The 22,212-nt window shown below is 37.4% G+C and overlaps 1 protein-coding gene across 2 annotated transcripts in view; it reads left to right on the forward strand.

Annotated features, from left to right (window-relative positions):
- Positions 1-724: 724 nt before the first annotated feature.
- ube2h (ubiquitin-conjugating enzyme E2H (UBC8 homolog, yeast)) overlaps positions 725-22,212 on the forward strand; it is a 40,106-nt gene continuing 18,618 nt past the window's right edge. Inside the window, exons 1-6 of one of the 2 annotated variants that reach the window (XM_035520695.1) lie at positions 726-987; positions 7,662-7,738; positions 15,797-15,871; positions 16,007-16,046; positions 17,381-17,433; positions 19,668-19,796. In XM_035520695.1, the coding sequence (XP_035376588.1) occupies positions 935-987; positions 7,662-7,738; positions 15,797-15,871; positions 16,007-16,046; positions 17,381-17,433; positions 19,668-19,796 (427 nt within the window). In that variant the 5' untranslated portion in view covers positions 726-934. Of the gene's footprint in view, positions 988-7,661; positions 7,739-15,796; positions 15,872-16,006; positions 16,047-17,380; positions 17,434-19,667; positions 19,797-22,212 lie in introns of both variants that reach the window. The other variant, XM_035520700.1, reaches the window with a different exon arrangement.

Below are 22,212 nucleotides of genomic sequence, written 5' to 3' on the forward strand. Positions count from 1 at the left end.
TAAACCTGATTTTCAGTTTTTCAGTATAGCTTCTTTTATCCACTCTGATTTCCTTTGTCAGCAAGTTCCTGGCCTGCTTGTACAGGCTGTAGATATCTTCCTTGGCCTGATTAAGTTGTCTTATTCTGGCTGTGAACCATGACTGTATGTTTTATGTTCAATAGGTCTTGGTTGACACGTCTTCACAAGCTGATGTATGCTTTCACATTGTCAGTCAGTTTGTGCAGATTGCCAAGTACAGCTTCAAAATCACTCCAATGGGTACAATCAAAACAATTGTCACTGTTCCCCTCCTCTGGCATTGTGGTTCCAACAGCAACTAGGCATGTGCTCCTTTGTTTTGTTTTTCTTCCTGGTTCTGGCCTTTGTCATTTGTGTTCCCACCCTTCATGGATCCTATACTCCTCTGGCTGACAATGGACACTACAATAGTAAGTAATACAATTATTAGATGAGGTGTAATTAAACAAATAGTTAAAATGGAAAAAAAGGTTTCTGAACTGAACAGTTCTTTGCAATTTGCAGTATGTTCAATATTTTGTAAGTGCCTGTCTATCTGTCTAATTTCGCCCTACTCTCCAAAAACCGTATGATATTACAAACACACACCATCACTCTTTATCGCTCTGTTGGTGTTCAAAAGCAGCCATTGCATTAGGATGGTTGTACGGTTGATACAGTGCGCGAGTTCATTTGCCGTCTCTTTAATATGACGACATGCGCGGAAGGATAGGATGTTTCGGGATAGTACACGACAAAGCAGAGTGAGCATAGAGCTATCAAGCCGAGGAAATCGCTGCGGAAAGAAGTTGAGGTCGAGTAATTTGCAATCGACAGTTCGCTTATATAAATGCACAATATTATAGGGATTTGCTAGAGGTAACTTTGACAGTTAAACTCGGAAGAGGCTGGCATTTCAACAAGAGATATAAAAATGTCGTCTCCAAGTCCAGGTAAAAGGCGAATGGATACCGACGTGGTGAAACTGTATCCTTTGGAACATAAACAGAAATATACATTTTATCAGTAATACTAGCTGCAGTCAGAAAGTCGTTTTAAGTTTGCAGACTGTGTTCCTGACTTAGAATAATACCTGCCGTGTGCAATAGTAGATGGTCAAGTATTTAACTATCAACAAATGTAAATGGATATTTTTTGTTGGTGGAAGTACTGTCAATAACTATCGCACCATATTGCTAGCTAGCTAACTAGCTATCCAAGTCGCCTAGCTAGCTAGCTGGCTGAATTGCTCGATAGGTCGGAGTATCACTTTATGCAGGCGAAATTTGCATTATGCGACATGAAGTTTATGTTTAGCTTATTATGTTGGGGCATGAAAGACTATCCAATGTTGACCTAACAAAGTTGTTATACCTGAGTAATTCTTAAGTCCTTATGAAGGGCTCCTTTGACTAGCTAGCTAGCCATCTTAATATTACAGCTACAGTAGCTAGCTAGCTGTTACCTGTTTGCTGTATCATGGACATCATTCACTAGTTTAAGTTCAAGTGCGGTTTATTCGTCACATACATAGTCATACACAGTATAACGCGCGGTTTAGAGCCCCTTATGTGCTGCTCTGTTCAAAAACAGCTCTTATGGTTATGACCAGTGAGGTCTATTTTGATATCCTGGATAATGCATTACATCTTGCTAAGAGAGTTTAGCTTGCTAACTGGATGTCCAAGATAATGCAAAAACAACTGGGCCCCATTTTCAGCATGATGTCGATTTAAATAGCCATATTGTACCGAACTAGTTCTTAATACAAAACAAACTAGTTAGCTAACTAGTAGAAGACACGAAACACTGATTCGCGCGATTATGGTGAACTCCAGTTAGCTCGCTAGCTAACTAGCTACCTCATAGCTGCACATCAGAGGTTCGATGTGACAATTTAATAAATTACCACAGTCGACTGGATTTAAAAAATATATTTGTCTCGATAAACATTTGCCAATATGGTTAGCGTCAGGTGGCTAGCTAACGTTAGGTAGCTACGCAATAATTTGTTACAAATGCCTTGAGGGTCCATTTTGTTTTTCGTCTAGCGTTGCAGTCTGAATTTGTTGTTGAAAGATGTACGTTTAATTTACGTGATCGTCTTGCCCATAATGAACATATTTGGTAACTTCCACAAACTGCGGTACAGCGAAATAACTTTGCTGTGGGGTTGTCTTTGTTATAATAATGTAAATAATGTATTTCTACCTTTACGGCGTGAACTGTAGCTAACATAGATGTCTCTATGCTGGATAGCTTGCTTAGCTGGCTGGCCAAAAATGATGTGAAGGTTCAGTTCCGTTTTGTCAAAGGTAACCTAGTTAACCTAACTAGTTAGCTAGTATGACGACGGTGGTTGCGAGTTTTCGTTAATGTTTAGACACTTTTATATCGAGAATTATAGCCAATGTACAACTTATTGTGATTAATTTTTTTAAATTACACCATTTTCCTACAAGCTTTCACGCCAGACGACAACGTTTTAATGTATAAATATCAATGACGTCGTTTTCTGTCATATTGTTTTAAATTGAAAACAAATCATGGCAAACGTTCTAAACACAAATGTAATGCTTAAGAATTTCTTGAAGGTACACAGGACTGAGACTCGATAGACTAGCTATTGTTTTTGTCTGTGGTACAAGAAGTCAGTCTGATTGGACAGCCTGTTACTATCCGGAAGCTGTAGGAGGTTGGGAATAGAAGTTGAGGGTGGCTCAAGTACTGCTTATAAAAGTGGAAGACGAGTTCATATCGAGGACTAAATTGGTAAATAATACGTTTTAATAACTACCTGATTAAATGCATCTTATTTTGACATTCCTTGAACAACTATTACAAACAGTACTAATAAAACCCATTTTGGCAACATTCGTATTATTTTATTAATTGTATATTGTAGCCCATTTTCTCAAATAATATCAGACTTAATATCCCAGTAGCAATTATTCCAATCAGAACTTTTCACAAATGTCAGAAAGAATTTGACACTGATTGGCTACCCCCCCCCCCCCACCACCACCACCACCACCACTACACACACTTTATCTCTATATTTAAGTATTTGCTGCTGCTGAATGGGGTAAATTGATGGGTTTAGCTTTATTGAACAGTCAGTTTAATATTATGACTGCCGATGGATGATAGGATGATACGAACTTAAAGAACTTGTCTTTTGGAAAACTGCAGTAGGAAATTTTATTTTTGGCCTGGGTCTCTACCCCATGCAAATCATTTTTTTTTTCTTGCAGACTTTCTTAATCCCTTGCTATATTTTTTCCCGTCATTTCTGCCTGTACTTACTTACAGGGTATCTTATGTATTTTTGCTGGTTCTCATTCTGACTGAATTTTGACAGGTAGCTTGCATTCTAGGCTATCTGTTCAGATTTGTCTAGTGGTAGAAGATATTTCACTACAAGATTAAGAGCTTTTTGCAGTAAATGAGTTTCCCTTGCTTTTGTATTCTATTTTGTTTATTTCCCTTTTAGTATTTGTCTTTACTTGAAGTCTAATTGTTGGGACAGAGGGACATGACTTGTAAAATAGCTACTGTCCCAGTTTTATCAGGCCATTTGGTTGTCATGCTGAGTGCAAATAGTAATTGGAGCCTAGTCATCTTACATGGCACCTTTCTGGAGATGGTAAGATGCAGATCTATGTGCCACGTTGTGGCCTTTTGATGCTAACTTGCTTAAAGATTGATTTGCAGTATTTGACAGCTTTGAGCCAGTGAACCATAGACTACGTCTCTTTGCTACTGATTGATGTTTGTGACGGCCTGTTATTCTGAAAATGTTCTATGCAGTAGATCAGCATTTACAATGAGGCTAGCAGTCCTTTGGTGGATAAATCCGGTGAAGGTTAACGAAAACTGTAACATCAGGTACTCTACATTGAAAATCCCAGTGCTTCAATTACCATGGGAACCACAGCTGCCACATCTTGTTTAGCTCTTCTTTCAGCCCTTGGTATTTCATGTTCCTTGCTGCTGATGTTGCATTCACTTGGATTGCCACATCTATCACTATAGCCCTCTACTGCTTTTTGTACATCACTGCTAGGTCCAGTTGGTTACAATCATGTGTGTATGTATCTGGAAGTCCCCCAGGAGCTTAGCCTGGTCATTACCACCTTGGAACTTCAAGCCTGTACTCAGCACAGATTTTTCTGTATACAGTGCCAGCCACTTGGTTATGGCGTTCATATACACTGTACCAGCTAGCATACTGTGTCCTGCTGTTACATGCTGGATTGTCTCGGGGGCATCATTGCACAGCCTGCATCTGTGGTCCTGCCTGATGTATTAAATTCCAGACTCTCCTGATTTCATTTTTAATGTTTGTTCTTGTGTTGCCATGATTAGTGCATCTGTGCTGTCTTTTAATCCAGCCCTTTGCAGCCATTGGTAGGACCTTTCCATGTCAGCCCTTCCGCTGTTTGCCGGTGGTACGTACCATTTAGGGGTTTGTCCTACTTTGATGGTTCCTGCTCCTCCTCATTCCCATCTTCTGCTGTCTGAGGTACTCACTAAGCACCTCTTCACTCGGGGCCATCTTCCTGCCGTACTCCCGGCTCTTGGATGTTTGATCCTGATTGTGGCACAGATGCTCCCAATCCTTCAACCCCCTTTTCCTGCTTAGTGTATAATAGTGTCAGCGTGCTGGATTTGGGATGAAACCCTCCATTTCCTTGTTTTTTTAGTTTTTGAGTTTCCTTTTCTTGATATCAGTTGCTTCTATGTCTTCCTTTGGCCAGGTAATTATACCATCTGGATATCTGATAACTGATAGAGCGTAGGTCTTGATAGCCCAGAAGTTGTTCTTCCCATTCAGCTAACTCCAAATGCTTTGTTGATATTTCGGTCTGGCTGCTTTCCTTATGGCCTCCCGATTTCCATTTGCCCGAGGGATTCAGACTTACTTGTAGATGTCCTCAATATCTGATATGTTACCTTCTGGTAGTATGATCCTCTTAGTGCTTCCCTCTCCTTGTAACTATCCAACCACACTTATCTAGTCCGAATGATATTCTGACACTACATTACAGTTGTTGCTGTGTGTCCCGTCAACACTTGTGCTCTATCAGTTGTCATCAGAAATACACAAGGTTTTGAGAGAAACAGGATGTTTTAGCCAGAGGTCCTTCATTACCTGTGCAAGCAAATTGCTTCTAAGAGGAGGACTCAGTTTATATTTGATAAAGTAGATGTTTAAATCATAACATTCATTCCATGGGTTCTAAAATTCTAAGAGTGTAGATCAGTTCTTCCTAATTTCATTGTTGCCATAGCAATAACTGACAGTGCAAACAGATGTCATTATTGCAGTGTCCATTAGTGTTAAAATGTCTTGCCACTGGACACAACATATCCTTAATTCTGATGGCCTGATGCTTAACAAACTGATCAGCAAGTCTTCTCTTGGTTTCTCCAATGTAAAGATGATCATCTCTTGCAAGTAATACAGCAGACAACTCCTGCAGTAATGCATGAGTAGGGATGATGACAATTGATCCTTTTGCGCCAATTATTTTAGTGGCTGTGTTGCTAAATTTACATGTAGCACATCTAGAGTGGATGTAGGCTGCAGAATCATAGTTATTATCTGAATGGTCATTTATCTCACTCTTGATGAGCATCTCTTTGATTTAAATAAATAAATGAATAAAATCTTATCCATAGGAGAGCAGTGGAGGATCCTTAAAAATGGATGTAGTCTCTGTATCATCATGGTGTACTGAAGTGTTTAAGTATAATAGCCACTGTTTTATTTGTAGGATGATAAATAATCACCAAAGGAATTCTTGTTTGAACAGTAAATTGTTTAAAAGTCAGTGTGTCCACTCTGAACAGGTAAAACAGGAAAAATGCATAATTTATGACTTCTTTAGGAAACCCACAGTTCTGAAAATATTCATGCAATTCATGTGGAAACGTCTTCGGAGATGTATATAAAAACAACCAAACAATATTTGGTTAAAAGTGTCCCACACTAAACTCAACAAACCATGTCTCCTTGTGTGAACTTGGCACAGTAATGCTGGAACCAGAAGGTTGCCAAAAAAGTTTGAAGCATTGTGATCCATGACTCCAGAGAACACTGCCGTACTGTACAGAACTTTTTGACTTGCTCCAGAATCCAGTGGTGGTGTGATTTACACCATTCCAGCTGATGCCTGTCATTGGGTATAGTGAGCTTATCTTGAGTACAGCTTCTCATCAATAAAAACCCATTTCATGAAACTCCCATTGCACAGTTATGATGTTCATGTGGCTTCCAAAGACAGTATTAACTCAGTAAGGGGCTTAACAGAATACACAATTTTTGCATTCTATGCACTTCAGCACTTTTATTTAGCACTTTAGTCTGTGGATATTGCATGTCATATAGGTATTGCATGGCTATTATTTCATATTACCTATTAGCAATAGGTGTGGGTGAAGGACCTCACCTCAGTAATTAGGAGGGTTGGTTATATATTTTTGATGATGGTGTCTGCTGGAACATTCTTTTCTTGCCATCTTACAGTACTTACTGAACTATTGTTTGCATTCTAAAGCATTTAAAAGCTTGTACAGCTAAACATGAGTAGTATAAGGGTTATTACAGTGAATTTCAGTACAATGATATTTGAACAGAATTTATAAAATAAAAACAATATTGCTAGCAAAGCCTAAATCTAAGCCTTTAAACCCTATGTGCACCTCCAGTTTTAAGACAATTTTTGAACAATTTGTACTTGTTCACTTTAACACTGTTTATCTGAAATCCAAGATAATTGCCAGTATGTTACAATGCGGTAGATATCTTGGGTTGAAAAATACTGAAATATTCCTTTAATGTGGCATGGTAAAAGAAGGGCCTGCTATTTTGTCCAGTATTATTCACACTTGATGCATCATGTTAATTCCTTGATTAATAAGAATACAATCAGAATCATAAGTTATTCAGTATGTGTATTAAGTATGCATTAATGCAGCCCAGATTGATTTTTGTTTTTCAAAACTCTTATGAGTAGGAAATAATAATGTTTATAATAATATAATAATAATAATAATTGTTTCCAATTACATTCACATTCTTTCCTTTATTTACGCTTATAATTGAAAAGGAGTTGCCACTCATTCAGCATGTTCTTATCATACAAATGCATAATAGGCATCTTGTGGAAAAATATTTTAAAAATGATCAAGGTGGAGCATTTGCTTTTAATCTGTCATGCCTGTTAGATTATCTGTGAAAAATATAAAATGATGAGATGATTAATTTGTCTTATGCTTCACCTGGTTTTTGGCCTGCTCTATAAAAATTTAAAACATATGCCATATTTTTTCTAGTATTGTAAAATAATTCAGAATAAAGTTTCTGTTGTTAACCCTTTCCTGGTACATCCCAATTACGCTTAAGTTGTTTTAAGAACTTCAATCTACATTTTTGACATTGGAAAATTATTTTTTACCTTTTTGAAGCATTTTGAAGTCTACCTCTCATTAATATTACAGAATGTTATTGCGTTTGTATGTGTTGCCAATGCTCTTAGCAGAAAAGTGATCATGCAGATTCAAGCACTCACTTTTGGTTTATCTTGAATTGTCCTTATTTATTTTTGAGTGTTGACCGAAATATTTTTGAACTGACCTTAACTTTTTCCATTCAGCATTGAGAGTAAACATGAAGTCACAATTTTGAGTGGGCTTAATGAATTCGTAGTGAAGTTTTATGGACCACAAGGAAGTAAGTTTGAATTTTAATTGTACCGTAATTATATGTTTCAATAAACTATGACTATTTACACATTGGTACATTTGTCTTAGGCTTACACAATGTATAGTCTATAGATTTGTATTTTAAGTTTGTAGACTATACAGGATATATATCTTAGCTCCTTATAAATTCAAACAAAAGTGTTATGCTGATAGTGCAATGTCTAAATGGTTTAATACTGGTTAACACATTTTGCTAAACTTCCATGTAGGGGAGGTGTATATCTGTGGAATATAAGCCACAATTTTGATTTCTTTTAAAATTGGTGCTAATGGTTTTCCCTTTCTTTTGGGGTTAATTTTCAGACATGCAGAAGATTGTACTTTATAGTTAGCCTAAATGATTTGTTATAGGGAAGAAGCATGTCATTTTGATTGCATTTTTAAGAATACAAAAAATGGTGTTTGCTTTCAGTAATGTCAATTCCATGGGTATGCAAGAACAGGTAATATGTGAGATGTAAGATGCAAGTTGTTTATTTCCTTCTTGTGCCATCTTCATATATCTGACAGATGATGTAATGATTCTTCTTTGAGACCTCTTCACATTGCATTCATGGTTATGCACTAGAAAATGTAGCATACAGTTGCATTATGGATGTTTGATAGTGAACTATGTAGAGTGTCAAATTTCTTTGAGACAAAATTGCTGATATTGATGCAAATATAATTGATATCATTTCTGTAACATGGAATTATTTTGTGTATAGCTTGACAAATGACAAATCCTTCTTGGTTGTTTGCTTGACCATAATAATTTTAAATCTTGATCATTTGATCAATTTTTTTTAAAGTCAGGGCAGGGAATTTGACAGGCACTATATGAGAAGTGTAAAGTTGGTCAGTTTCAAAATCATGAGCACATCCTTCAGTTAGAGACTGGGCATTTGTGCAAAGTTTGGTGAATCTAGCTCTATAGCTGTAGTTGTGAAAGGATTCCAAATTAATAATTTGATTCTAATAATAATAATAATTAAAGAGAAGTTCATTAAATAATTTGGTTGAATTTGCAAGCCAGGTAAGCAATCTTTCTTTGCCTTTCATATAGTAATGAGGATAACGGGTTGAAGGACATATATAGATGTGGTTAGAGATGGGTAGTAATGCTCTACATTTTTTCCGTTAAGTAATCTGCTTAAGTAACCTTTTGAACAAATTGTACTTTTAAGAGTTGCGTTAAAAGGGTACTTTTTATACTCCTCGAGTACATTTACAAGGTCATCAGAATGTATATTTATTCTGTTGTCAACGTTTGCTTGCATAGCTGATGAAGGACTTCTGTCTGAAAAGTTTGTACTTTACTACAATTTTGAATAACCTTCTCTTCATTCATATATATATATATATATATATATCACACACACACTATTTTGCCAAAGGTATTCATTCATCCCTCCAAATCATTAAATTCAGGTGTTCCAATCACTTCCATGGCCACATGTGTATAAAACCAAGCACCTAGGCATACAGACTGCTTGTAGAAACATTTGTGAAAGAATGGGTCTCTCTCAGGAGCACAGTGAATTCGTGTGGTACCGTGATAGGATGCCGCCTGTGCAACACGTCTTCAGGAAATTTCCTCGCTACTAAACATGCCACAGTCAACTGTCCGTGGTATTATAACAAAGTGGAAGCAATTGGGAACAACAGCAACTCAGCCATAAAGTGGTAGGCCATGTAAAATGACAGCAGGGTCAGCGGATGCTGAGGTGCATAGTGTGCAGAGGCCACCAACTTTCTGAAGAGTCGATCATTACAGACCTCCAAACTTCATGTGGCCTTCAGATTAGCTCAAGAGCAGTGCGTAGAGAGCTGAAATGGGTTTCCATGGCACAGCAGATGCATCCAAGAACAATGCAGAGCATCGGATACAGTGGTGTAAAGTACGCTGCCACTGGACTCTAGAGCAGTGGAGATGTGTTCTCTGGAATGGTGAATTGCACTTCTCCGTCTGGCAATCCGATGGATGAGTCTGGGTTTGGCGGTTGCCAGGAGAACGGTACGTGTCTGACTGCATTGTTCCAAGTGTAAAGTTTAGTGGAGGGAGGATTATGGTGTGGGGATGTTTTTTTCAGGAGATGGGCTCAGACCCTTAGTTCCAGTGAAAGGAACTGTTAATGCTTCAGCATACCAATAGATTTTGGACATTTTCATGCTCCCAACTTTGTGGGAACAGTTTGGGGATGGCCACTTCCTGTTCCCTTATGACTGTGCCCCAGTGCACAAAGCAAAGTCCAAGGATAAAGACATGGATGAGCGAGTTTGGTGTGGAATAACTTGACTGGCCTCTACAGAGTCCTGACCTAAACCCGAAAGAACACCTTTGGGGTGTATTAGAGCGGAGACTGTGAGCCAGGCCTTCCCGTCCAACATCAGTGTCTGACTTCACAAATACGCTTGTGGAATAATGGGGGGGGGGGGGGGGGGGGGGGGGTGTGTGTGTGTGTGTGTGTGTGTGTGTGTGTGTGTGTGTGTGTGTGTGTGTGTGTGTGTGTGTGTGTGTTTTTTTTTTTTATATATATATATATATATATATATAATATGAGTTCAGATGAAGTAACTTACAACTTGAGTAGCCTTTTTACTTAAGTAATAATTTCAATTACTACTTTTACTTATAATTGAGTTCTTACTGTTTTAAAGTTACTTTTACTTGAGTACAGTTTTTGGCTACTCTATCTACCTCTGGATCTGGGTTTGTTCAGGTTGGGTGCCAGTTGGCTTTCAGAAGTCAAAGTTGAGTGACAATTACTGGATGGTCAGTGTAATTGTGGTTGAGGTTTTTTTTTGTTCTTGTTTTTTGTTTTTCTTAAGTTGTGACATCCGTAAAGTTGGCATTTTACTGTGGGATAGTTTTGATTGGGAGTGTTTGGCTGCAGCGGTGATTGTGGTCAAGATAAACTTGGATAACACTGGATAACTTGGCAGTTGGCTGTGAAACGTATTAGTAAAGCAGATTCATTCTGTTGTCAAGCAGTATTTTTGCTTTAAGGACATTTATCTGTCCAGATAATGGATTGAAAGACATGTGGTGACCGTCGTCAGCCAGAGGAAGATGCCCCCCCCCCCGAATCTTGGTTCCTCTCAAGGTTTCTTCTTTATGCTCTAGGAAGTTTGGACTTGGGCTTAGACTTGGACATTTGTAAAGCTGCTTTGTGACAATGTTTGATTTAGTTGGTGGGGGTTTTTGTTTTAGAGAGGAATTTAAGCATGGTGGTTGTTGAAGTTGAGCCTATGTTTGTCGGGGTAGTTGTGGTTGAGTGGCATTTGGCTGTGCAGTAGTTGTGATTTAGATGCAATTGACATTGGGCTAATAAAAGCTGAGGAGGATTTGTTGAGGGTCTTCTAGCAATGGGCTAAGGAGTGGTATTTGTAACTGAGTACCATTTGGCTGTGGAGGATATTTGTGTTGATAACGTGGATTTTTGAATTTCACATATTTATTTTGGGACATAATTTGAATATCATGCTAAATATTATACTTTGATTTACTCTTAAAAATCCATCAGTAAAATTTGTGGATTTATATGTGAAGATGGAGGGATGGAAGAAAGAACAGAAGGGTTATGATGGGCTTACACTGTGATTTCAGTGGTCTTATAAGACTGTTACATGTTAGTGTACAAGATGATGACAGTAACATCTTGGCAGAATTGTGTGATGTGTGGTTTTATAGTCAGACTTTGATAGAATTTTTAACAATATATGTGTGATTATAGGAAATGATGACTCCATTCACTATATGTCATCAGTACATGTTTGGACTCCAGCAGCACATTTGGTTGCGAAAACAAAAACAAGACCATGGCCAGTATTTGTAGTTGTCCCATGAGTTTTATGTAAACCAATGATGTCCTCTGCTTGGTGGGTTTTAGTCTGGCCTTGTAGGAGTGCCCACACTGCCATATTTCTAAAGTTCATCTTTGATCACAGAGACACTAAATCGGCCACCAGAGATTGTCATATTGTGCATCCTTTGATCCTGATTCATGACCAAAGATATTCATATGTGACGCGGGATTTGGTGTGCTACAGCAAAATCCTGGCTGATTGTCATATTGTGAACCAAGCGTGGGGGAGAGACGGGTACCATTGGTGCTTAACCAAACTTTGAGCTGACTTGCTAATGCCCACTGACTGTATAGCTATTAGTATGGAGTGCAAATATATACTTTATGATTTACATAATGTTTGATGACTCAGAATTCACACTTGCCCTCAAAACTCAAGGATTAATATCATACGGACTCTCTTCAAAGATGCAAGGATAAAAAAAAAAAAAAAAAAAAAACAAAAAAAAAAACATGAACCAGGCCCAACAGATAAGGGGCATTTGAAGTTAGCTATAGAGTTTATATATCAAAATTGAAAACTAGATTGTAAACTCACTGATTATCAAGATCAGCCAGTCTCTGACAGCATGGATGGCTGAAAAAATGGATAGAAGGTGGAATATACAGTGCCGTTAATATGAAGTACAATTTGCTGCTTGGGATCAACTGTTTTATACTTATGCCAAGTTTAACGGAAGTTTATTTAAAATATAGGGAGTGATGAAAAAATAGGTTTCTATGGGAGGTGGACAGCATAATGAATGGAAAGAAAGAAGAATTAAACACAGGAGTGCCATAAGTATGAACTACAGTTTGATGTAAACTTGAGTGTTTGGGGTCATCTGTTGAATCTTGCTAACAGGTTTTGTGCATATATGTGGAAACTATAAGGATTATTCAGATCAATTTATTTCTATACTAGGAAGGAGGGTTTTAAAACCTGAGCAAACAACAGTTTAGTTAGGTTAGTCTTAGAACTACCTAGGTTGGTATCCTATCTTGTAACATATAGGAATGAAAAGGATTTGAATATTAAACAGGGATGATGGAGGAGGGATAAAATACTTATTGCTGTTAAACTTAATATTTGAGCTTGAAATCTGAATAAAAAATTAGAGCAGTTTGAAAAATATGCCCCATATATGACTATGGAGAAGAAAGCACTGGATAGCTCGATGAGAGGGCGGGATGTAAGTAAGAGGTTGCACTAAGGCTAAAGATTTGGTGGGTCCAAAACTTAAAAACTAGGTGAGAGCATGTGAAAAGTTCACAAGGAAAAATAATAACTAAAGTCATTTTGCTTCCCAAAACCCACTCTAACATTGAAGTAACATTGAAATGATCACCATTTTTAGCTGATTATCAATTTATCTGTTAGTATGACATGCAGATATGTACTTTATACAGTAAACTGATTTGAGCGAAGAAGGAAAGGATAAAATAAGCACCAACCATATGAAATGTAGTTTCATTCCGTTTTTATGGCAGATTTGATACCCATATCTTGAAAATTCACGGAGTTAAAAAGATTAGTGGCTGTCTATGGGAGAATCGAGAGATGAATAAAATGCCTCAAATATCAAATAAATAAACAGTACCTCCCAATCACATCTATATCGCTTTCAACCTTCTATTTGTCCTTCAGTACCTACTACAACTTGTAGATTGTAAAATTCATACATCCAAAACAACCAGACCTCCAAAGTAGGATTTTCCTGAATCTCAACCACCGAATAGACATTAGCAGTTCTACAAGTTTTCCATACATTATTACCCCTAAACTCAAAGTACTACCTACAGACAAGTACTTCTAAAACACAGCTACCTCCAAAGCAAATGCTGCTTAAACACAACCATGATTTTGCAGCACAGTGGTGTGGTGGTAAGTATATATGCCTGTCAGCGCTTGGGTGTTAGGTTTGTGTCCCTATTTGGGTGGTTTCCATGTCTGCATGGATTTCCTCCAGGCCTTCGAATTGCCTCCCGCTCTGTTATACCCTCTCCAATTCCTGCAACTGCTGTGGTTTCTGGTTGAGAGCTGGCTGCCACTTCTCATTGGTGTGTTGACTGGATGTAAACATATTTTGCAGTGTTGCTTGTAAAGTGTCCTTTGGTACTGAGAAAGGTGTAATGTAAGTGGAACTTTGTATCATATCAAATGCCCCTCAACCACAACTACACCACATCAATCAAATGCCAACTGCACCTACCTCCCACAACTTGCCTCTTGATGACAAATTACACTCAGTCATAACTAACCCCGGCATCAAATGCCCTTCAAACACAAACCACAAATAAACTGTACCCCGACTTACACAGAAAGCAGTCTGAGGTTCATTTTCACACTTGGCCCCGTCCTATCCACCAACTGGCAAACTAGCTAGGAGGGTGTGGTGCGCATTTTAAACCAAGCAGCGTCTTTTTGTGTGGCTACACATGCTGTGACACAGGACAGCTGAATGTAAGTGAAGGAAAGGGCCAACTCATCAATAAGCATGAGCACAGAGGCTAGTGTTTGCTGTGGTTGACAGGGGGAAGCATAATGCAATCCCTCCTTCCCAGAAAGCAGTACCAGTTTTGCTCCCTTGGACTCCTAGCCATAGATGACAATCTGACATTTAACAGGGGAACCTTTTTATGGTCACTTTCTGCTAAGAAGAAACAGCTGTGGTATTTCAGTTTCACACATTAGAGATCAAAGGAGGAGATAATTGACATATTGATAGGGTTTGTCCCTAACAAAAGAAGCACTTTGATACAAAGTATTGGAGAGCTCTTAGAAAACACAGCACGAAATTCACCATAGCCCTGAGGCATTACGGTCCAGGTCCTGCACCAACTTTGAAAAATTAGTGCAAAACAAGATTGTTAATTGAGATTGACAGGTATGCTGTTAGGTAGGCCTAATCAAGAACCCCAAACCGCTGATAGTGTGAAGGTAAAAGAGGTTAGGATAGAAGGTTGTTTAGGTGCAGTTGGTGGGTGATAAATAGCATCATTAAATATTCTAAAATCTTTAAATCTCTATTATTCTCTACTCCATTGAGGGGAAGCATGCAACTGTCACATAGGCTCCAATGCTTCCAATTGCCTTTCTTTTTATTGCTGAAATTTCTGAAAATTTGAATATCGCATTTGGTTTTACAGAAAGATCATTGTGCCTCTTTTTTTTCTAAACAGTTCTCAGTTCTTCTAAACAGCCTATTAGGATGTTAGGCCTGACAGGTTTCCTCTTTCCGCTCAGGTTTTTTGAACTCTGACATTTACCAACCAAAATATGCACAGCATACTTTTTTTCAGTGTTTTCAGTGAATTTAGTGTTTACATTCCAAGGCACAGTACTACACATGGCAATTTTTGATTAAAGGAATAATGTTTTATATCTACTCGTTAGTGGTATCACACCTACAGCTACAGTATTACGCCAGTGGTTATTTGATAATGTAGTTACAGCAGTAGCTGTGGTTAAAGGATCAACTTCCACAAGTCTGATAATTTAACGTTTCTTTATGAATCCACTTTTATATTAATTTGAGTAACAAAAGAGAACTGGTACAGGTGAACGCTGAATACTCAGAGAATATGAAGTGTGAGGAACACTGCAGAAACATTTCGCTATCCATAATTTAATTAAGAGTAAAAAAACATAAAATGGAACTAATGGCCCAAAAGTTGCATTGACACATTAGTGGTGCAGACGTTTTTCTAAAAAGCTTTATTTCAGTCTTGAAATAACGTCCTGTGGAAGTTTTTGAGAAGTAATGTTTACATGTTTCTGTAACTACTGAAACAAAAATTTGATCATAGTAAATTATCCTAAACACTGACAATTTCTGGAGGAAATGGAACAGTCAGTGGAATTGTGGTAGTGTTTCTAGATTTGTCACCCATCCTGTGCTTTCAACTGAACCAGTACCCCAGAATATGGGTGAAAGGATTTGGTCCATGAAGTATTTATTTTTCTGTTTAGGTATCTGGCAGGATGTTGTATCATGTGAAATAAAATCAATTTACGTAATTTTCATTTCTTTGTTCAAATGAGTAGAAACTATAAGACTTCAATGTGTATTTAGCTTTGTACAGCATATTCCAGTCATAAGACAGTGAAAGTTCTTGGAGTAAGCACATATAGAATAAGTTCTTATCACAAATCTTAAGACTACTTTTATTAGCATTTTTTTCTTCTCTTGTTGTAGCACCATATGAAGGGGGTGTATGGAAAGTACGAGTAGATCTTCCAGACAAATACCCATTTAAATCTCCATCTATAGGTACAGTATCACACTGTGTTCACCAGAGACCATCTGACATACTGCTAATTTGTAGATTTTTACACTGTATGAACTAAAGGGTAGAATTAAATCTCTTAAATTCCTGCTTCACTCCTTTCTTTGTTTGTGTTGCAGGGTTCATGAATAAGATCTTTCATCCAAACATCGATGAAGCGTAAGTTTGACTTTGAGTTTAGTTCAATAAATGGGTATGTGCTTTGTGAAGTCTGCTGGCGACACAACATTTGCAACTCTGTCTTTTAAGTTTATCTTCATAAAACCAACCAATTTTTTATTGACATGATGCATTCAGGAATCCTTATGTAAACATACTATGTGTTTATGGCAATAAGGAACATTTGTTTTCATATTCATTTAAAATGTGCATATTGGATGTGCTAGGGACACTAACACTTTATATTTTATAAAATTAGCTTTTACTCCATAATCACAAACAGATTGTTTCTTGATTTAATCTCTTGATTTGCGTTTTCTGGTGATGTTTGAGGTGATCAAGTACAGCCATAGATGTTTCATAAACTGGGTGAATGCAAGCTGCTGAGTATGTCCCAAGTTAATATCTAGCATCCCACAAAGCTGTAATGTTGTTTGATTATTGTAAGAAATATTACTCATGCGTGTGTGATTATAATGTGAGTGGTTCAGGCTGCTCTGCTCCCAAGTAGACAACTAGTCTAAATATAAGCCAGGCATGGTGACACTGTACTGTGCATGCTTATTGCCTGAGAAGCTAAGGCTTGGAAGAATTTGGTAAATGATGAATAACTTAATCATGAATGAATCAAGTATTTAAAATTTTTAAGGAAAAACTTGAATATGAAGTAAAACCTCTTAAGGTGGAACGTAAATTGTTGTTGTTGTTGTTATTAAGAGTGAGTGATTTATACCAAAAAAGTGTCCTAACTGTGTTCTGTAATCTTGTCGATTACAACTGTAAATGTGTCATAATGTTGTGAACTATCCAGTTTTCATAGTATCAAATGACAACTGGCTTGTGAAATAATTATCATTCATAGTTTTTCTTTTAATAAAGTATGGTTAGTTTTGTTTCATTCACTGATGTTGGTCATAGTTTTATCAAATTATAGATAGTACAGAACTACACTGTATTCTGTTCAATATTACTCCGTGTGCTATTGAGCATCTATAATGCCCTTTGGCTTGTTTGTTTCTAAAGCTGTCTCTTTGCATTTTATAGGTGAAAAATAAAATAACATACTAGATCTTGATTTCTATTATTTGTAATATTATTTATTATAAATTTATTTGTAAATTTCCTATTTAAAAAAACTATTTTTAATAACTAGGTGGCAAAAAATAAAAAACTTGTAGTCCAAAAATATCAGTACTGACATGCACAAAGATATTAGTTCAATAGCTCCTTGAACTTGAATTTTCAAGTAAGTGTGACACAATATGTTGCCTAGCTGGTAAGATGTATTTTTGTATTCTATGTTATGCAATATAAACTGTTTGTCCCCACTGCAGATCTGGGACTGTGTGTTTAGATGTGATAAATCAGACATGGACTGCTCTTTATGGTATGTATGTATTTTTTTATATATATATATATATATATATATTGTTTGTGTGTGTGTGTGTGTGAGAGAGTGATGTAGACTACTACTTTGTGGAGTTATACGGCATGGCAGATTTGGTGATACTTCCATTCTAGGAATGAAACTCAAATGATTTCCCCATTTTAGTACAGATTAACAAAACCAACCATAAAATCTTATTTAAATTTAGCAGTTTAATTTTAGCCCCAAAATGTGGGAGATGGTCATTCTGTATTAGGGATTTTTCATCAAATTTCATTATATATCAGTTATATAAGGTTTTTAATCTTAATGCATGGTCTTTTACTCTCGGGCAGTAGGGAAGAGTACCATTTTGTAGAAAGTAGTATAGTGGGCTACACTCATCAATCTACATTTTGGTTTTAGCTGGCAGAGGCAATATATCAGGCAGATAACAATAATGCATACACAATCAAAACATGAAAAGGAAGCAGAAGACAAAACTCAGAGAAAGGGTCTGAAAACAAAACAGAATAAAATGAGGCTAGGAACAGCATTGAGCAAAGATTGCATTGAAGGTAGTGTCAAGATGTTGGAAAGACAAGTAGTATAAAATATACTGGCTAACAGTAATGTTCATCTAAAACAGATGAAAATGTAAATAATACAAAAAGCACCTTTTATTTTGGGGGTTTATAATGTGTATTTGGATGCTGAAGATTCATTTTCAGTCATGCTCTGCATTTCCTCATTCACCAGGGTCTTCTCAAATAAAGTAAACAATTTTGAGCAAATACATGAAATTGCACAGGAGCTAAACAGTATTTTCCCACTAGGTGTCCTAGACATGTCCAAAGTACCCAAAAACGTGGGAAATTATGAATTTTTCCAGCAGTGAATGGAAACATCCACCGATTTGCAATGTAGCTAGTCCATGCTAGAAACCACTGAACCATCTCTCAACTTCCAGCTCATAACTTCACCCAGACAACTCCACATAGACCTCAGCTAAAATAAGCCTCTTCGTTTTCATAATGCCCAATAGTATTGGTGATCAAATCATTCTTAAAACTATGGCTATGTCAGTTTCATAAAACAGCGTCACAGGCATGTACTGCACTCTATCGATTACAGTGCGCAAGTGATGGTCTGACTAAATGGGTAAACAAATAAGGCAAGTGATGTTTTCATCTAAGCATCCTCTTTTGTGGAAACAGCTGCCAATCATGCTGATTGCGCCTGGAAAATATTTGTGAAGTAATATGATAGCCCCCCCCCCCCCCCCCCCCCCCCCCCCCAAACACCTTGGTACTCAATAGGTGTGAACGAGCATCACTCAAAGAAAATAGCTCTTTATGGCCCAACAGCAAGCATGGAATCTAAGAAAGGGGGGTGTTATCTTTCTATTCAGGAACACTGCTACGTGAGTAATTTGCATTTTGTGGTAACTAAAGGCTTGCATATTTTGTATTAGGTTATGAAGGAAAGGAACATGTGTTTTTGTACCAAGACTTAAGCAAGCAAATAAGGAGCTTTACTGACATTCTGTATACTATTTGAACATGTCACACAGTTGCTTTGATGGTAATTTTAATTTTCTATGATGATAAAATCTGAAGTTATCTTATAGCAGAAGCATGTTTTAAAAGACCATTTAAACGGACAGACATGATTTGTTGTGGAAATGAACCCCAAAAAAACCACGGTGTATTCAGCGTGGGATTTCTGGTGAAAGGTTGCACGTAGCCGACTGAAAATCGGTAAGCAGGTAAATTACAATTGATTAGGACTAATATGTTGATAGATGGACTGTATTTTAAGAATATTTGATGCTATCAACTGATTTATTTGATCATGCCAGATTGGTCCTACCCACGGGCCTGTTAGAGGGAGCGGGTCCAGTAGCAGGTTAACAGTCTACTTACAGATTGTTTACTTTACTGGGCACAGAATTGAGCTCTTGTAATTCTCATTTGGTCTTCTGACCAAAACCTTATTTAACAAGCTGGAAGATGAAAAGGAACTGTTTGCAAATGGAGACCAGGTACTTTGAGGGATCTGAAGATGTTCTCAGATCCTTGTTACTTTGCAAATGGAGGGTACACAGTACTAAATTAGGGCCACTATAATTGTAACATTTTCCTGTAGTTATATTCATGTATTAGGCAGAACCCCCATTCAGCTTTGACATTAACATTTCACTGTCACCTTTCACCTTTATTTATGTGTATCTGCTTTTCCTTTACACTTTACAGATCTCACCAATATTTTTGAATCGTTCCTGCCACAGCTACTGGCATATCCCAACCCCATCGACCCCCTGAATGGGGATGCTGCAGCCATGTATTTGCACCGACCAGAGGAGTACAAGCAGAAAATCAAAGGCAAGTATAAACTTAACTGCAGAGAGCTCAGGTTCCACAACCATGGTTAAAAATGCACTATATTAGCTTCAAATGTCTTGGTTATATATGTCAAATCATGGCAATAAGAATGGCTGTCTATTATTTAACATCTCATATCTTGCACCCAAACACTAATTTTTAAAAGGTTTTACCTGTGTAGGTTGTACTTGCCATACTTGCAGATGGTACCACCTAGTGGCTGCATGTGCAATGAACAGCAATCAACATAGGGCTAAGCCTTGTGGAACACCAAATTTAGCTTTAGTGAGATGCTTGCTTGCAAAAAGGTACCATCATTCATTCACTTAAGAACCAAATTGAATGCACAAATTGAGAGTGCAAGGGTTAAGTCTTATAATAAAAGCGCCTAATAAGTCTAATAATAAAATATAATGTGATGATGTAGCTTGTACAGATACTTTGTTGGTTGGGAACCTTTTTAGATTCATGATGAGAAAATGGAAATGGGTTATTTAAAACCTGAATACTTGCTTTCTTAATTTTGCTTCGGTCTACATGCTGAGGTCTACATACTTTTTATCTACATGACTTTTTACAAATGAGTACAAGGCCTGGTTGGGTGGAGCTTCAGTTTAAATTTTATCACTCTGTGTATAGAAATTTACAGAATCATAAAATGATTATCAGGGTTCTGCAGTGCGAGTAAAATGATCACATTTGCTCATTATTTAAAAAAAATCTTTTTTAGAAGCATACATGCACAACAAGAGATTTTGACCTGAGTATGTTACTGTTTTACCAAGTATTCATTAACCGGGACTACAAATGTGTTCAGCAATGCATGGAACTTCAGCAATGCAAAAAATCAACAATGCAACTATTTTGACAGGACATGAAAAGAAAATGAGCCTGCATTGTGCATTTCGCAGTGCACATGTCAAGTAACATCTAATAATATAAATAAAATGTATTATTAATAATAATAATAATAATAATAATAATAATAATGTGCCTTTCAGGATACTGAAGGACACTTTACAATAGCAAATAGAAACATCATGATAAGAATTATAAGAAAGAATAACAGGGTAAAACATAAGAATAATAAAATGACAACACAGTAGGTAAATGAAAATAAAATTAGAGAGTAAGACATGGTAAAAATTATAGTAATGATTAGAAGAATAAAAACACAACTATGATTAAAATAAAGCAGTGAAGCAGTAGAAATAAAAGGATTTTCAGTTCCGGAAAGGCAGTCTGAAAAAGTTTTTAAATACTTTTTGAAGGTGGATAGTGATGATTAGAGGTGGAGGTGCAAGGGGATGGAGTTCCATAGCTTTGGGCCTGCAACGGTAAAAGCTCTATCACCATACGTGCGTAGTTTGGCAGGAGGAACAGGGAGTAAATGAGCATGGGCAGACTGGAATTGGAATTCCATGAGGAATTGTGTCTGGAAAACAGAGTAGAGAGGTAATCAGTAGCCAGACCATGTAAAGATTTAAAAACCAAGAGTAAGATTTTATATTGTATGCAATAATGGACTGGGAGCCAGTGTTTTTAATTTATTTTTTTTTAGATGAAACCTGGGGGGGGGGGTGGGGGGGTTGTTATGTGCCTGCATGAGCTGGTGTGCGTGAGACTTTTGCTGCTGAATTCTGCACATTTTGGAGCTACTTGAGAAGACTAGGAGGGAGCGCAACCAGAACTGAGCTGCAGTAATCCAGTCTAGATGTAATAAAAGCATGAATTTAGAGTTTCAGCTACAGAATCAGGGAGTGAGGGATGCAGTCTGGTAATATTTTTAAGGTGGAAGAAGGCAATTTTGTTGATGTTATTAATTTAGGTGATGTTATTAACTGAACCCTGGGGTACACCATGAGTGAGAGCAGAAGTATCTGACCTGAAGGTTCCAAGAGTGACGAATTGTTGCCTGTTGGTGAGATATGACCTAAACCAAGCTATTGCTGTGTTAGTGACACCACTCCGGGACTCTAACCTATGCAACAATGTGTGATGAAAGACTATATTGAACACCGCAGTAAGATCTAGGAGGACAAGGATGTTCACTAGACCAGCATCAGCTACCAACAGCAAATCATTCATTACCCTTACCAAAGCAGTTTCAGTGCTGTGATTTACTCTTAAACCAGACTGAAACTGCATAAAAAGGTTGTTAGAGGTAAGATGATCCTTGAGTTGCGCCGATACTACACGTTCCAGTATCTTACTCAGGAAAGGAATGTTTCATATAGGATAGTAATTGTGAAGATAATGGTGGTCAAGGCCTGACGTCTTCAGGACTGAGGTAATGGCAGCTACTTTTAAGTTGAGAGGAACATGAACTGAGCTATGTGAGGCATTGATGATCGAGGTGATGAGTGGACAAATTGAAAGCTGGCAAGCTTTAATCGGCAGGGTAGGCAGAGGGTCT

This window comes from Electrophorus electricus, chromosome 2 (assembly GCF_013358815.1).
Source record: "Electrophorus electricus isolate fEleEle1 chromosome 2, fEleEle1.pri, whole genome shotgun sequence".
Taxonomy (NCBI): Eukaryota; Metazoa; Chordata; class Actinopteri; order Gymnotiformes; family Gymnotidae; genus Electrophorus; species Electrophorus electricus.